Raw genomic sequence first — 18,310 nt, 5'->3', positions numbered from 1 at the left:
CTTATAGAAGTGTGTATGAAGGACTCACGGCTTCTGTAGGTGCTTAAAAAGTCTAAAATCCAACAGCCTAATTATGTCTCCGATATGATTTTGACAGCTCATTGGATTATGAAGTTAATCTTGCTACTGTAAAGTTGCTTTAACTTTAGTCCAACTTTTAAATATGTTTTGGGAGAAAATTTGTATTGGTCACATTTCAAGTAAGTGCAAGTTCAGTATGATGGAGAACAGTGCATTTAGTGCTTAATGGAGGCTTTTTGAAAACAACAATTTTTAAGCTTGCTGCTCCTTATGCAAGAAATCGTTCAAATTAGAGTATGAAAGCATTAGTGTCTCATGGGAAGTCAGAAAAACATTTAAAGCTGACTGAAAAGTCTGGGGCAAATGTGTGCCAATTTCCACCATATCCTTCATGTTGTTTTTTGGGGGGGGTTTTGCCAATGTGAAATAGGTCTTAAATTGTACATGTGATAGTCTTAAAATGTCTTCAATTTAAATTGTTCAAACCTGCAGAACCCCTGGAACTCTTAAAATTAATTCACTTGTTTGTGCTTGTTGCAGACTCCAGCAGCAAACCCAAAGTGGAGTGCAGCGTAGTGACAGAATTCACAGACCACATCTGTGTCACCATGGACGCTGAACTCATCATGTTTCTCCACGACCTGGTGTCTGCCTACCTGAAGGAGAAGGAGAAAGGTTTTTTTTTTTTTTTTTTTATCTTTACATCAGCTCATTCATTCGTTCCTCAGTTCCTTTCAGTCAGCCAGTGAGATAATAAAAATGACTTTTCAAACTATCCAGGGAGAAATGACAAGAACGAGCCACATCTGTCTGCCTCTGTACCTGCGAAGCTGTTTGTATGCTGTTGGACACATTTTGGAGAGCAGCATGAAACGCGAGATGCTGAGTGTTATTTTCACACACAGCGGGGAGGTCAGGGAGCCCAATGCAGGCAGCATTTTAATGGGTTTCCTATTGTCAGAAAGGAACAAATTAGCACTCTTTATTCCAACAACCTCACATCCTTCATGACAATTAAAGTAGTGCCGCAACTTTGCTCTGTTGACTCTGCAGCTGAATGGAAAGAGAAATGAGGCGAGCGGTGAAGATTTTCATTAAGGTTTGATTAATCCTGATTAATTAAAGTAGGGCAGATGGCTATTTGAATGTGAATAGAGGCTAGAGGTAGACTCTCAAGGTGGAGATTGTGCTTTCAGGGATAATAAAGAATGCTCTACTTACGGATGTTGTTGAATGTGTTCGCCATGTTAAAAAGAAAACATCTGGGTGGCGGAGCATACAGAGCAACAACCTCATCGCCTTCTCCCTCCGTGTGTCCTCAGCCCTTTTTGCCCCGCGGATGTTTGCAGCTCGACCCGGCCAGAAGAGCCCCACGGCCCTGCACGATGAAAGCTCCACGGACAAGGACAAGGACGACAGCATCAACTACACCACGGTGGACTGGAGGGAGTTCATGTGCAACACCTGGCACCTGGAGCCGACTCTCAGGTCAGCTCTGCTACGACGCACCACTGACAGTTGGAGTGTTTAGAGACACACACCTTTTGATGTGCCGGAGTCAAATTGGGTCACAGTGCTCATTCATGACTAATGCTCGTTCAAAACCAACCAAATAGAAAATAGAAGAGAGAATTCTGAGACACTCTGAAAGTGTCTTTGACCTTGTGGCCGCAACTGATTTGCTCGGTGACGCACAAACACTCAAATCCACATATGTGAGCCTGTCGTGCATGGTCTTCTCTAAGACCATAAGAAGAAAAAAAAAAGAAAAGAAAAGAAATGCAAGCCACACAAATGAAATTAAAATATTTTTTTCCACACTTAACTAAAACTTTTTTACAGTAAAGGATCTCTTAGTATCAACATATACTGCTCTTTAAGGTAAAATAGCATAAAATGCTTGCAACTGAAGTTTTTTTTTCTGCTTCTCTGAAAAAGCAGCCTCATATAAGCTTTTTTTGAGAGCAGCATAAAGGACACACTGAAACCCTTTTCAAACTGTTTTCATCACATTTGTTGGGCTTATGTAATTTTGTCATGACTTCCTCTGAGGTTTTAAATTTTGAGTCATGAGTGATGGTTATTTGGTGAGTAATCCTTTCATTAATCAAAAATAGTAATACCAAAATGTGAAAATATTAACATATTAAGTAAAACTAAGGAAGTTGTTCTTACAGCATCAAAGATATAAGATATAAGTAAGATATAAGAAAATTGCTCCAGGTTATATTATCTAATTCTAATTTTGTTGAATTCTGATGTGTAATGCATTGATGTGTGCAGCCTTTCATGTCGCAGCTGGTTGAGGTGTAGCTCATGTAGCTCAAATTTGATTGCTGTTGGATCAGTGAACCAATGCATTGTATTCTATAGACTCAGATGTTGTATGTAAAATCTCCAAAGAAACGATTACTACAGTTAGAATGTTATCATGTCATGGAAATACTCAAGTGGCTGCCTTAACTTGAATAATTGTACTAAGCTACTTTTTACCATCGTTGATGAGGACATTTGAACATAATTATTTCCAAACAGATGAGTTCATAGTGTTTGAAATGCTTTTAGCATCGACTAAATGAAACATTTCCTCCCTGTAGGCTCATCTCCTGGACCGGACGTAAGATTGACCCAGTGGGTGTAGACTACATCTTGCAAAAACTGGGCTTCCACCATGCCAGGACAACGATTCCCAAGTGGCTGCAGAGGGGCGTGATGGACCCATTGGACAAGGTGTTGTCAGTACTCATCAAGAAGCTGGGCACTGCCTTGCAGGACGAGAAGGACAAGAAAGGCAGAGACAAAGAAGAACACTGAGGAACACGTATACCACTGTAATCAAAGCTGTGCAGCAGCCATCAAACACTGGATTACTGTATTACCATGGCCACTACTGTACAACACATTTGTCAAACATACCCATTTTCCTTGCTACAGTGTACCCTGTGAAATTCAGCGTAGTTGTTTACTGTGGTAGTGGTGGTGGTACACACCACTAGCAGCTCTGATTGAAGCGTTTTGCACCAATGTTATTGTCTGTATATTTTGAACAAAGGAGCAAATGTTAGTATTATTTGACTGCTTTAATAGTAAAACCCTGCCTCTTTTACCAGTTGTAAATTACCTTACTGAAATCACTTGAAAGTTTCTTTTAAGGCTTACCAATATTTCATGAGAAATGATTTCTTAAACCATTGCCTTTTCTTTGTTTCCCATGGAACACATGGTAGTTATGCTTTATGTATTTTATAGCGTAGATTTAAGATATTTAAGAACAGTTCTGTGACTGTGGGGTTTTTTTCCCTTTTTTTTTCTTTTTTGATGTGAACAAATAAATTTGGTTACGGGACATCATCCACTCAGTCATGAGGATGATTTGAACTTGCAATTATAGTTTGAACTAAAATCACTATTTATGGGTATGTGAAATGCAAAGTCTGTAACATGGATTAGCTTGGTGTGTCAAGCTTATTTTTGTCTTTTTTTAATCCATACCGTAGAGCCCATGTATATAATTAAATTTCTTAAATGTGTTGATTTCCTAACTTAATAAAAATATTGCCAATCAATTTTAGATGAAGCTCAGGTCTGCTATTTTGGTGTTCACTAGGTTAAAGCAAATTATTTTAACAGGAATTTTTGTTCATGTGAAATATCTACAGATTTCATTTTATGTATAAACTTCAGTTTTCTCCTCATAAGAAGCACTACTCAGAATGTGAAAACGGTTGTTTCATGTCTTACTTTGCTTTGGCGGAAACTGAAAAGTAACCCTGATGATGTCTCAGTGATGTCATTAGGGTCTTCTTTGTTTGGGTTTAAAATGTAAAACCAACGTTACAAGCATGAGGCACAAGCATTTACCAATTAGAGAGGGCCCAAAAATGTTGCCAAATGTTGCATTCTGGAAAATGTAGTATTCACTCCATCGTTTTTGGAGCTTTTCTCATAAAAGAGACCTCCAACTTTACAGAAGAGCAGTATTAATTCCTCAAATAGTATTCCCTTAATGAGGTTTCTGTAGGTGGCGCTCTTTTTATTTTCTGAAAGCAATTCTGACTTTTACTTCTCATTTTCCAAGCCATGAAATGCATCACTTTATGTGGCAAAGGATTTTCCCAGGGAAATGGCTGTCAGACAGGTGTTTAGAACTTCAAATGAAACTTTAATGAACTGGGAATGGGTTGTGTTTTTTGAAAATGTCTCCTACTGGTTGAATCAAAGCTGTAACGACCTCAGCACTAATCCGTTTCTTTCTTCAGGCGGCGATTCGTTTCTGTTCTGGGTTTTTAGGTCAATTAGTGAGTGCATGCATAAATCTACAAGATTTCCTCAGTCATTTTTAACAATTTCCACTTTCCTCCTGTGTTTGTCAGAATACCTTCCCGCCCACTATGCTCACCACAGGGTTTTGTTAATACAGTACTCTGACTGTAAGACTCCCCCCCCCCACCAGTGTTAATCTCTTCCACAGCTATCCCCGCTCACCATGAGCCATGTTCTAGTTTTGGTTCCATGAGATGGTTTTGCATTTTTGATGGTGCGTTGGCAGCTGAAAGGGAAGCGCGGTGGCACTGTGGAGAGGAAGAGAACCGCAAGTTTCCTCTGTGATGTCTGCTGTGAGACTGCAGCAGTGTCACCTGAGGAAACCCAGACAGCTCAGTGTGAGAGCACAGTCAAGTCTTAGCTCTCACTTGCCTGGGCTGGACATTATTTTTGATTTTAATTCTGCCTGCTGTACACTCTGTCCTTTGAAGTGGTTTCTATTTTACATCACTACACTGTATCTTCTTTATTTCTCTCACTTCACAGAGCTACAGAATATACATATTAACGTGAGAGCCAATTGAGTGACCAGTAGATGGAGTCAAAAGCCAGTTGGCCCATAGTCTGAACTCTTCCTTAATGACACATCAGCAGCTCCCCACAGTATACTGTCCTGCTACTGAATAATGAAATAGAAACAGAATAGAAAACATTAAAAAGTCATGAGGTGGCCAGAGATGCTGAGCAGCTTAAATTTCCTGCCTGTGTTGTTCCTGGCCTGGATCAAACTGTGCTTGGACTGTCTTCCCTGTCCAGTCTAGGAAAGCTGTCATGAAGCAATAAATGACCAGCATGTGATAGAAACAGTCTTCCTTGGGTGCATGCACTGTGAGTAAAACATAATAAAAAGGTAATTATAAAGTGGGAGAAGTGGAGTTAAAAGGACGTTTTGGAAACCATTTGAATATTTTATCTGCAGAATACAGAAATTTTCAACATAAAGGATTTTTACTTTGAAGGGAACCAGATAGTGGTTGAGTTTTTGACAGTTTTCTGCATGCAGTTTTAGAAAAATGCGTGTTCTCTTTCAAGAATGAAAGTTAGCAGGGAGCTGACTGTGTGGAGAAACCCAACGTCTGTCCTTCACAGAGAGGATATCATTATGAATGTTTTAAACCTGGTCAACGAGGTATTTTTGGCATCTCCCTACAGTTTCACCAGATTAAGGTTTTGTCACAAACTGACAACTCAAAATGACTCAACTCAGAGCATTATTAAATGATTGCTTATAAACACTGAATAAAGGTTGTCTACTTAGAAAATGGAGCTGAAAGTTTTTTTTGTACATTTCTCCTTCACCCTGACTTTATTTCTGACATTTAAATTATGTTTAATCAGACCAAAGTAAGGAAATCAAAAGACTTTTTAAGCTTTGAACTGAGCCAATCAGGAGGGGATAATAATAGATAAAAAAAAAAAAACATGAAAAGGAGGGCAAAGGTATTAGCTACTCACTGAAAATATTTTTTAGATGGTTATGCCCTCATTAATTTTTATCTACTAATGTATACATAAGAACATTTTTCAAAAAAGACCGACAGCTCCATTCAACCCAAAGTACACCTACACAAAAAAAATAATATTATCTTCACAAACCTTGAGATTTCAGGCTCTCACTTTCATTCCAGAAAATTAGTTTTTAGGGGCAAATACTTTAATATCCTTTTCGTACTATTACACTGTTATGAAAGAGCTCATTAGCCTAATGATGAATAGAAAGAGCAAAGACATGATACCTTTAAGAATATTTGAAACCTCTCATCAAAGCTGTCTTCTGTGCCCTACAGAGCAAATGTGCCCATGTGGGACAATAAAGACCGAACTGCATTAAATTGAACACCACAGCGTGCCACTATGATATACAGCAACTAAACTGCCTTAATACAAATGAGCAGATTGAGATTTGAACTGCTTTCTCATTGAGTTTGTAATAGCCTGCTCCACTTCATCAGCTTTACCTTGATTTAATAATTTGGTGTAACAATATGGCTGAAGGGCTGAATGGAGAAGCTGGTAGTTAGTATAATAGCGTGACTGCTCAGTTAGTGATTCTCTGTTTGGGTGGTGAAACGCTGCCACACAGAATAGATTAGAGTGTTCATTCACTTGATGGTGACCTCCCTGATCACCATGTTGTCTGAACCTCCTCTCTATGAACATCTGCCATGGCCACTGCAGCTCTCTTGTGTATGCTAGCTTAAATACCGTGCTTCTGTACTTATGCCAAGGCAGCAGGTTCAATCTCCGTGTGGATCAACTATCCATTTGAAGGCTGTCTTGCATTATGGAAAAGCAGTCTGTCTTTTCTCAGGAAGTGCAGTGAAACTAAATGTGTTTCGGCTATGTCTGTGCATAGGCTATTTAAAGCTACACTCTTCAATATTCTGTATTCTACACACTGGTTTAAATGTAAAGGTGTTACTCTGAACTGACAGAGAGTTGTCACCCATCACTCTTCAGCATTGTTTCCAGAAGCATCACTGAGTTGTTAGTAAAAGCTCAGAGAAACCCACTGTAGGCCAACTGTGGACCGCTAAACAGCAGACAAACAAAGTTCATGACTGCCTGGTGAGCGTAGTCAAGCATAAAATAGTTAAAGAGCTTATTTCTCTCATGAGTAGGTTGAGACCAAAGCAGAACTAAAAGGAGGGTGAATATTGGACTTAAATTCATCAAGTGACCACAAACACAACTCCAAATCATTATTGTGGCTGTGTCTACTAAATGTTATAATAAGCAGCTTTGCTAATACATTCTCCATAAGAGCTTTATAAGATGATAATGTAACAAAACAACCTACTGTGCTGCCCCTAAGTGGGCAAAAATCAGTTATTGCAGGTTTGTATATTAAGCTACTTAAAACACAATTTCACTTTGACTATATTGGTGTTAGAACCACTCAGTGGACATCAGCCATATCCAGTCCATCTATTCTACCAAGCCGAGTCCTCCCATTCTACATCTGCTCACACACAGTATTGGCACTGTTTCAAACCAGGTTCTTTCAGGAAGTGACACACCTTTACGACCAGAGGGCATGTCACACCACTGACCGCTCTCACCTGTGGCACTTGTCAGACTTATCTCTGGCAGCAAGAGATAAAGTCCGTGAGTTCACCCAAACAAGCCACAACTGGCACTGACACTGCCTCATCACCAGCATAAACCACAGAGTATTTTGCATTGTAGTGTGCAAGAGCACATTAACTGCAGTTTTAACCTACCCAAGCCTTTTTGCTTTCGTGTTTTGGTTAATTCATCCGGACTGGTGATTTTATTTAACATTTCTGAAGGCACAATGTGAACTTTAGATACGTGTACTAGCACACAGCCTATTCACTGACCCCCAATTATTTAGATTTATGTAAATAGAATACAAATAGAGGTCTTTGCATTTAATGCCTTATGGGGTAATCATCACTTTTTAAAAGGGTGAAAAAAATAGAACTGACATGGATGTACTTGATTAAGACTGAAGATACAGATGTTCGCATTTTTCCTTATGCTGCATAAACTAATTTATTGTGTCTTTTCAGCAAAGCAGTAAAGCAATTCTGGCTAATACCCACAGAGTCAATATTAAATGTACAGGAACACATGGGTTCTTTAATTTGAGATTCTTTTGACAGCTCATAAAACGGAGATAATTACATCCTGCATGTCAACAACACCTCACACAGTAGCATTTTGAGAAAATCCCCCTTAGACTTAGGATGACCCCAGAGCATGTGGTCCCTCCTTAAGTACAAAAACTAAATGGATGCAGCCAGGAGATTACTTGGTCTTACTTCTTTTAGACCTTGGTGCAGCATTTGAGATTTGATCATGAAATTTTAATCAACTCACTTAAGCACTAAGGTGGATATCTGGCTCAGCACTGGGCTGTCTCAGATCCCATCTTTCTAATAGACCTTTGTCTGTGAGACAATTCATCTCTTGGAGGCGCACAGCTCCTGAAAAGTCCCACAGAGCTCAATTCCAGGTCCTGTCTGTTTGTCCCTCTACAGTACAAGCTCCCACTTGGAAATGTCTTTAAATATCAATGTATGTCTCCATTGGTGTGCAAAAAATACCAGTGTACAAGCTACAGTAATGACACAGACTGCAGATACCTACACTGGATATCTTGACGGAAGTAAACTGATAGAGATGTTCATTTTTGACCTTTAGTTTTGACCTTTTTACTTTGCTTTAGACTTGGACATTTAAAGGTCATTTGTAATTTATGCATTAGACATGCATATTTTGTGTTGGGCACTGACTGACACTGAAAAGTCTTCAGAACGTAATAGGTCAAAATGTAATGACAACTTATTCATACAGTATTAACAGCAGAGTTCAAACAGGTCACTGATTACAAAAAATCCACAGCAAAAGCTACTGAAATTAATTAATCAGAAATACTTCACCTTTCAGGTGCAACAAAAGATGTATCCTTTTAAAGTTATATTGTTGTTTTTTTGTTTTTGTTTTTTTTAATTGAGCTGATTGGTTTAGGTTGAAAAGACAGGAAAGAGAGTGAATGACATAAGACAAAGGTCTCAGGGAAGATTTGTATGAAGAGTGTTGTGAATTCATGGCAGAGTTTTAGCCAACAGACTCAGCAGGAAGCCTCTCAATCCATCCGTGCTGACAGACAGCCATCAATAATGAAATTAATGGGAAATGAAGAGATAACATCTTCTGTTAGCATCAGTTAAAATTCTAATGGCTGCCAGATGTTGGAGAAGTGTTTAGGAATAATGAGAGTTACAGTTATGCAAAATAAATACAACTTCAGACCTGCAAAATGAAAAGTTTCACTTGATTTGACTCAGATTTTCATTGTAAGGATACAGCAATGCCTGTCTTTTTTACATAAACAGTGAAAGATGGGAGAGCTTGAAAGGATTTTGTCATAACAGATGGTATAATGAAGGACAAATTTTAGGCTGTGGCCACGCAGCAGCATGGCTCTTGGCACGATGTTGAACATGTCAAAGTTTGCCTACTCCTTTGCTTGATGACCAAATAGCTAAAAAAAAAGGCACTCCCTTTAGCCACACTTGTGTTCAATGGCAATTGCAAATTATAGCCTCCTAACACACTAAACTAATACACATTAACACAGTATAACGGTATCAGTAACAGTATCATCCTGTTGGTTTAACATAAGTTAAAGTGCACAGCCCCACAGAGCTGCTAGTGTGGCTCTAGAACCTTCCTTATGTCAGGAACGGTTTCTTTCACAATGACTTACTTTATTAGTAAAAGCTAAGAGTTTTACTTTGATAAATCAAAGACATGTAAGCAATCAAAACCCTCTGGACAGAAGTGATCATTTAATCATGCATTCTATGCCCTTATGTATGGTTATGGTACTTTTTTGCCATCAAAAAACAAGATTTTGTGTAGCAAGATGATCCAAGGATTACTGTCTGATGAGTTCCAATTTGAACACAAAATGTTTTACATGACGAGAGAGATAGAAGCAGAACCCATACAACAGTGTCCTTAACGTCAAGCAAAGAATTCACCCACACAAAGGCTGTGCCAAGATTCACCTAAATTCACTTGCATTATAACAAAGGATAATAGAACCCAGGCAGCCTCCTAATTCTGGGCATTATTCAAAAACCACACTGAGAAGTTTTAGAAACACATCACCTGTCAAAATCACAAGTTCTGCTCACCTGCTTTCTTAGGGGGAAAAGTTTAAATGTGTCCTTGCAAGATGTTTACCCGCACAAACACAGCTCTCAGAATTTAGTGTGAACAAGAACAACACCAAGGGGACATGTGTATCATTAGTCTCAGTCACTGAGACAGAGATGGGCCAAAATGGGAAAATTCAGCAGAAACTGGCCCACCAAGGATGGTTTCTGAATGAGGATCCCAAAAGAGCCAGCTGGCAGCATTTTTGGTGAAGTATTATTTTCAACAGCAGAAATAGGCCTAGAAAGAAAGTCTCATACGTAAAACACAACCCCAGAAAAGTGAGCATTTTCAGATATAACATGAGAGAAAGAAAGTCACTTTGAAGCTTTGACACAAGGTTTTCAAAGCCTCACAGAAGTTAAAGATGCAAGAGATAGATGCAGAGCAATACGCTCGCAGCTGAGAGGGCCAGACAGAGCTTTAAAAATAACTGATTGATGGTCGGACGTAAGAAAGTCTATTTCTTTCCGCACAGCAGAGCTGAAACCAGATGCTGGAACTACATCACACTCATTAAAGTTCCTGTCAATTTTGTCAGTTTGTGCAGCAACACTAAAAGGAACATGGTATTGCAGAAACCAGGGCGATCCAAAGGGACTATTCTGTTTTACATGGTCAAAACTGATAACATTAGTGTACATATCTGTATTGTCTGGAAATAAAAAAAAACTCAAAATACCCTCCTTCTCATTCAGGCTAAGCCTTAGTTTGCAGCTGATGGTGTCACAGCATCACATATCGTAAAGGGGTAGTTCGGCACTTTGGGAAATACACTTATTCACTTTCTTGCAAAGAGTCGACCGGCCTGGCTATGTGCCGAGGTAACAGCACCTTAAAGGTAATCAGCACCTTACATCTCATTTGTATAATATGTACAGAAACCAAAGTGTTGAAAGACTCCAGGAAGTCAGCATGCACCAGCCAAGAAATAAATCCCTTAATACTGTAAACTGATGTTTTTGCACTGAAGATGTGTTAATTAGTGAGCTTTAGAGGTGTTGGGAGGCAAATTTTGTAAACGGCCCCCTGATTGTAGCCTCATATTAGCTTACACAAGAGAGTGGTATCAGTTCTCACCTAACTTTCTGTTAGAAAGTAAACAGGTGTATTTCTCAAAATGTCAGATTATTCCTGTATTTTTTTATTTAACTCATACTAGGCCTCCATGGCCTTATTTCTTCTTGTATTGAAAAGTTTTCATTGTAAAACTGACATTGTTTTTTGTCCTTAAGTCCTTGATTCAAACAGAAAAGGACCAGAGCAAAGTAGCAACCAAACTGAATGCATTCAAATAACTAAGGGCACAGCAGACAAGTCATTTTTAACAATCCTGTCGCAAACAAAACTTTGGAGTGCTTTGATGTCAGGGGTCTCTGTGGTCCATTGAAACAGGAAGTTTGTGTGTTGACATTACTGCCTTACTTATTGAGGACATACGTCAGTAAAGTTTGACCTCTACATTACACTTACACATTACTATTAGCAGTGTCTAATGTGTCGAACATTATTACAAACACTGTGTGTATGAAGGGACATATTAGTTTCTTTTGTAAAGATGTATTTTAATAATTGTGTAAAGTTTGGTACATAAAACTATTTTGTTTACTTTTATATTTTTTTTGCTTTGACTTCTAAACTTTCTTCCAAATACTAAAGCTGTTTTTACCTTTGCAGCTCTGCCTGTAGAGATGTTTACCTCAAACCGAGGGCAGCACAGTGAATTCCACAAGGTCTGCGATATTTGCAACAAGCAAACAATAAATTGGCAGATAGATTTTTGCCGAAATCCATAACAGTACCAAAACATCATCTCGTCAGATTCTGTAGAAAAATATAATTTCAGGATGCTGAGTGGGTGCTCGTCAATGAAGTGTGAAGCTAAAGCTTTCCTAACAATCACATATTTTCCAAACCTCTGATGATACCTTTTCATGTCCTCTGATGGTTGTGCTATGCTGTAATGTAGTACGCTGAAGAGGCTGTCATTGTTACCCTCCCAGATGCACATAAAACTCTAATCCTGAGCATAGAAAATACAAAGCGAAAGTATGTCACTCAGAATAGGCCTGCAATCATAAAAAGTAAAACCATCTTTTAGGAACTGTGTGCACTTTGGAGTTTGAGTGCCTTAACTTTTATTGCTCTACTGCAGAGAGTGATGGCTATTGGAAGAGGAACCATATTTTGTGTGTAAACCTGTTTATACCACTAAAATCCGATGTAAGTCTGGTGCTGAGCCTGAGGCTTGTAGGACTCAGATGACACTGGCTCCCTCTGGCCAATTGTGAGCTATGAACTGTGAGTAGTAAGACTGGCTCACAAAATCATCTTTGATCCATCTCGCCTGCCTCCTCCATGGAAATGCATCAAGGTCTTGGACACAGAAATTAATTTATGCCAGCATCCATGAAGATTTTAACATGGTCAGAGAAGCTGTCAACATGCACCTGAGCACAGAGCTGAAGGACTGGAATTCCAGTTTAGTCGTGTATTGATTTTCATGTTGTTGTATCCTATCTTGGTGATGTTTACCAGAGGCAGGGCTGAATCCAACCCTAATTTCACTTTATTTGCAACATAACCCACCAGTAAAAGCTCCACTGCTGCCACTCCTAGCTCTCAATAAACATACACAATATGATTTGTGCTGATTAAACGCCATCATGTCTCCGGGATTTAAATACCAGTGAATGGGTTAATGTCCTGCTGTTTGACGCAGGAATGGTTAATAGGAGGACAGGCAGCAGGTGGAGAGACATGCAGACTGATGAGCAGCAGCAGAGGAGCCGCTGTGTTCTGACAGTTGGTGCCGAGCCGTGGAGAAACAAGCAACGATTGCCGTTACTAATTCGTCCCTGCAGCAGGCACAGTTGTTCTAATTGCAGGATAGAGGCAGCTTTTTAAAGGCATGGTTTGTCCGTCCGCCTCTGCCGTTCAACGGGACGCCAGTGAATAACGCTTGCGGTCAATTGCTGGGTAAATGACTTGAGAAACTCTCGTCGAAGTGAGCAGACAGAGAAAGCGGTTTTATGGGAAATGAATGTGACCGGGAAACAGCAACCTGAGCTGATCGAGCGACCCGCCAGCCTTTTGGTCCCAACTTCGGCAAGTAAACCTTTCATATTAATCTGACTGGACGAAAGTCTTAGGTTTGTTTGATCTATTCTTGTGATTACATGTGCTACATGCAGGGGCAGTTTCAAAGAGAACAGCGTTTTGTCTTTGGCGTGCAGGTGGAGCTCCAGACTGCCTTTAAAAAACCTACTGTTTAATGTTTTCTTGCTTATACATGCTTATGAATACCAGACTGACTTGAAGATAAAATCCTGTCCAAATGAATAGCAGTATCTGCACATTTCGGCATATGTTTAGCAAACTGTGGTATCAGTACTCCAACAAACGTCTAACTTTATAAATAGCCTGTTTCCTTCTGATCCTCGGATGCCAATAACGTCAATGTGTTTGGCTGGAGCGGCTGAAGTGTGCGCTGCCACAAGTTTCGAGCAAACTTTGTTGAAATGCGGCACTGCTTTGTGTATAATTGATCATTATGAATATGCCGAATCCAGCAGGAGACCATGCTCATTTTCTGAAGCCCCTTTATCCTGCTGTACAAGACATGTACTTTCAGCGATAAGCAAGTACTCATTAAACTCTTAGCCACATGACTGTACATTGGCCTGACGTTCCTTCCCCTGGATGGTCTGTTCTGTATCAGTTGTGGTTTGAGAGGTTACATCGCTTGTGCTGTAGGCTACAGATAAACACACACTAGCTTAACTCTCATAACTTTGGTCATCAAAAGGCAATTTCACATGAGATGTTTTTAATCACAAGTATCATATTTCTCTGCATGTCTGGAATGAAAAAATATTTTAATAAGTGCAAGATGTCTGTTGGTTGTAGTTGTACAGTCCTGCTGGATCAATATATTATGACAATTATTGACCATTCTGAGCATTATTTGTGTTTAATCAGACACAGGCATTTGAATAGTGATTTGAGATTTCTACAGGATAAGCTGTGGATAAAACTTAATTGATCCCTCACAGTTGCAGCAGCTCAAGAGTCAAAAGCAGAGTGACTGTGTGACCAATAGTGCAGATAAAATAAAAATATAAGCTATATGCACTACATACACCTTTCACTTATACATATGTCACAGGTTAACTACAGATATAATTGTAATGCATACATATCATGTTGTGTTACACTAAAAGTATAAAAATACTGCTATGTCAATACAGTAATTACACAGTACACAAGCAGTACAAATATGAAGGATGCAGTGTGTATATATTTACACAGGCTTAACATTTAATATTGTGGTTAGGCCAGTTCAGCAGGAGAATGATCCTTTTGACAGCCTTTCATATTCTCTGCATTGGCTGCTTAAATCAAATTCCAGCATGTATGATGTGCCATGTGTTGCTTAAAACTGAACCATGTACTAATCTAATCAGACATATGGAAAAGACATATTTCAGGCTATATGTGCATAACGGTTGATGATGCTGCCGCTGATGACGTTTTGAATACCTGCCTCTGTTTTGACGTTCTGTGCATCCCCTTCGGCTAAATGTGACCCATAATTTGCTGCATGGTATTCACCTGTCGGCCTGTTGTTGCTGCCACTGGATGCACAGCACCTTTAATTTCATCAGTCCCCAGAGTCCTGCTTTGTGGGCACTTTCTGTTCACAAGCTTTTGCTTTTATAACTTGATACCTGAGCCTCAAGGGACATAAGTCTGCAGCTTAAATCTGCTTCGAATGTGTTCGGTTTTCGCACATATCCCACTCTGCATTTACCACTGACTGATGGCTAAAATTATACAGTAAGCTGAGTTTCCTGTTGCAGTAGTCTCTCCCACCGACACAGCCATGTCTGTATGGCTCTCACTCCATCATGCATATTTCTGATCACTTGGTGTGCCTTTTCAGGTTGTTAAGCACAGACTTGATTGTGCTTCCACTGTAATTAAAGTCAGGATTTTGCAGGTTCTTCAACAGCGGCGTACAAAGCAGCTTTAATTATCTAACTCTAAAAATGTGTTTAATAGTTTTGTTTGTTTGTTTTTTTTAACATATAGTGACATACAGTACGCTTTGTCTTTGCACTGCATACCCTTGCCCTTGGAATATTCCAGGCTCTCTAACACCAAGTGCATCCAAAATGATAACAAAAAAAAAAAAAAAAATGCAGCCAAGCCTCATGTCACTGCACAATTTATTTCCCAGGCTCTTGTTTTTACTTGACGAGTATATGTCAAGCCTCATACATAAGTTTCTTTTTTTTTTGTTGAAAAATCTTAGCTGTGGCTTTCTGAAACGTACAGATGCATGTAGAGTAGTTCAGTAATTTACAGCTACTGGTAAATCACATGGGCTTCCAGTGCATCAGTCTGGCTGTGTGTTTGAATTGTATGTCAGGGTATATTAGTGCTGTGACAGACAGGCGCTACTCGTCGGGTATTTTCCTGCCTCCCCGTGCTGGGGGAGACTACATCCTCGTCTTAGTTCAAGCAGTATGTTTGTCAGGGCTTGAAAATGCACTGTGTAAGTTTCTTTACACATAATTCTCTCCTGGACGGTAAATCCAGCAGAAAAAAACGTTGTGTACAAAGTCCTTCCTAAATTGTTAGTCGGAACTGGTTAGTTTCAAATAAGTGATTTACTGAAGTGGGTTGTGGAATTCAAACATAGGAAATGTCTCAGCTATAGCGAAGACTGTGTCAGGGTTCGATCTCTACTGGCTGCCCGATTTGTTCTGCACGTGTGAAAATTGGTCCTGAAAGTCAAGGAAGGTTATAGCAAATATGCCTGTTTGAAATGATTGTTCTACTATAAAACAGAAAAGTTACTGCTAAATTTTGGCAGACAGTGTATTCCTTTTCTGTGATCTGTGCTAGGATTATGCTTTGTTCATTCAGTACAATTCATTTGATATACAAAAAATATGTGTACCGGATAGTTAATTTATTATTATGATGATGAAAGTTGCTGTAAATATACATCACAGCATAAAATAGGATAAATTGTTTTGAAGTCACAGTGTAATCCTCTGTTAAAGAGTTCTTTTTTAATTTAGATATTGAATTGAACTGTTTTTCTGTATTAACAAAATACTTGCCGTTTTCCCTCACTCTCTTTCATCCGTTTTAATCTGGATTATATAAAAGCACCTTTGGTTCTTTCTCTGTAATGCCTGTCTAAATCCTGAGGTTTATTTAATTGTGGGGGCAGATCGTCATTTCCTGACATCTCTAATGTGATGTCTGAAATACACCTTATTAAATTCACTATTTTTGGTCTTTTCTTTTTAGTTAACTCCTTGCTAAATTGATTTGTAAATTTCCAAATCGAGTTTATATGCAATTCCTCACTACAGAAACTACAAATTTCCAGTAATACAGTTTTCAATGTTTATTAAATTGCCTGTGATGTATTTGTGAACTATTACTTTTCCATTCATTAAAAAAAAGCAGTTGAAAAAATTAGTTTCAGTAAGATTGTGTAATGACCAGTTATTGATGTTATGAGTAATTATGAACGGGCACATTTGCAGCAACCTTCTTTGACTGACAGGACCAGTTACTTTGTGTAAACTAGTTTCTACAGCTTTGATTCCAAAACAGTACGCAGGCAATATATTTAACGTTTTACCTCATGCGCTTCTTTGATTTTTGTAAATATATGCTTGTTCCGAATTTCCATCTATCCATTCTCTATGCCGCTTCTGGAGCCTATCCCAGCTGACTACAGGCGAGAGGCGGGGTTCACCCTGGACTGGGCGCCAGTCAGTCATAGGGCTGACACACAAAGACGCACAACCACCTGCGCACACACTCACACCTAGGGGAAATGTAGAGTACCCAGTTAACCTAATTGGTGGGTTAATGTGCATGTTTTTTGGTATTGTGGGAGGAAGCCAGAGTAACCGAAGAAAACCCACACAGCCACAGGGAGAACATGCAAACTCCACTCAGAAGAGCGCAAATCGGGATCCAAACCTGGAACCCTCTTGCTGTGAGGCGTGAGTGCTAACCATTATTCTCAATTTGATGGCAGCAACATATTTGAAACAAGCTGGGAGCGGAGCAACAAAAGAAAGTTATGAACTGCTTGCAAAACACCCGTTTGGAGTATTCCACAAGTGAACAGGTTCATTAGTGACAGGAGATATTATCAGGACTTGGTATGAAAGGGGTATCATCAAAGTACTCAATAGTTCACAAGCAAAGAAGGGGAGATGCTCACCATGATGGATATTACTGTATGGGCTTCTTAGAGCTGTTATAAGTGAACAGTTTGCAGTCTGGAGCCTGTTGCCCCAGCTGTTGGAAAGCTCAAAGTTTAAGTGTTTACCAAGTGCAGTTTTATGCATCACAAATTTAAAACAGGACAGAAACATGCCTCACATTATTAAGCATTATGCCAATAACATTTGACTAATTTGGTTAAAAAAAATAAAAAAAAGGTTAGCACAAAGCCACTGAATGATGGGGCTGATGCCACAGTCGTTCATGCTCATGCCGCTCTGTGACTGGCAGCAGTGACTATATTTGAAACAGTTTTCAATATAGGCACAATATGCATAATATATGGTTGTCCAGTAATCAGTAGTTTGGTGGGTCTGTGCCAGTGTTAGGATGTAACTAAGTACATTTGCTCAGGTAGTGTGTTTAAGTACAAATTTGAGGTACTTGAGTAGTTGTTTTTACGTTTTGTGTCACTACGTCCTGCAGCAAAATATTGCAGTTTTTACTTCACTACATTTAACTGTCAACATCAGTCAGTAGTTTTTTCCACATGAGGACTTTTAACATATGAAGAGTTTATAAAATATATATTTTTGTTGTAATTACTTTAATTACTTTACCTAATATACAAGTAGAGCTGAAATGTACTTTAAGTACATTTTCCTGACTAAACATTTTCAGTGAAAGACTTTTACCTTCAACAAAGTAATTTTACTGCTTGGTATTATTACTTATACTAAAGTGAATGATCTGAATACTTTCTCCACCACTGTTATGTCTTGCCTCCTCCAGCCTGGATGTCAGAGTGTCAAAGTGTCCTTGAGCAAGATACACTTGTACTGGCTGGGGCACCAGTCAAACACGGTATAAACACATTTTCATAAAAACACAGGTTTACTCAGTTTATCTGTGTTAAATTTTGGAATTTGGGTACTGCTCTGAAAACATAGAACACGTTTATATTATGTATGTACTACTATTGTCTCATGCTTCTGTGGTCATAATTGCT

The 18,310-nt window shown here is 39.1% G+C and overlaps 2 protein-coding genes across 18 annotated transcripts in view; both read left to right on the top strand.

Moving 5' to 3' along the window:
• The window catches only part of kiaa1109 (KIAA1109 ortholog), a 64,020-nt gene extending 60,433 nt beyond the window's left edge, over nucleotides 1-3,587 (top strand). For all 11 annotated transcript variants that reach the window (XM_046411979.1, XM_046411983.1, XM_046411977.1 and 8 more), the window contains 3 exons: nucleotides 562-696; nucleotides 1,344-1,509; nucleotides 2,619-3,587. In XM_046411979.1, coding sequence (XP_046267935.1) covers nucleotides 562-696; nucleotides 1,344-1,509; nucleotides 2,619-2,835 — 518 coding nt within the window. In that variant the 3' untranslated portion in view covers nucleotides 2,836-3,587. The remainder of the gene's footprint in view (nucleotides 1-561; nucleotides 697-1,343; nucleotides 1,510-2,618) is intronic.
• Nucleotides 3,588-12,540: 8,953 nt separating this feature from the next.
• sntg2 (syntrophin, gamma 2) overlaps nucleotides 12,541-18,310 on the top strand; it is a 69,236-nt gene continuing 63,466 nt past the window's right edge. For 2 of the 7 annotated variants that reach the window (XM_046413355.1, XM_046413358.1), the window contains exon 1: nucleotides 12,546-13,146. In XM_046413355.1, coding sequence (XP_046269311.1) covers nucleotides 13,078-13,146 — 69 coding nt within the window. In that variant the 5' untranslated portion in view covers nucleotides 12,546-13,077. Of the gene's footprint in view, nucleotides 13,147-18,310 lie in introns of all 7 variants that reach the window. The other 5 variants (XM_046413356.1, XM_046413353.1, XM_046413359.1 and 2 more) reach the window with 5 other exon arrangements.

Source organism: Scatophagus argus, chromosome 15 (assembly GCF_020382885.2).
Source record: "Scatophagus argus isolate fScaArg1 chromosome 15, fScaArg1.pri, whole genome shotgun sequence".
NCBI lineage: Eukaryota > Metazoa > Chordata > Actinopteri > Scatophagidae > Scatophagus > Scatophagus argus.
The sequence above is the reverse complement of the archived record's forward strand: the minus strand, read 5'-3'. Positions and strand labels throughout refer to the sequence as shown.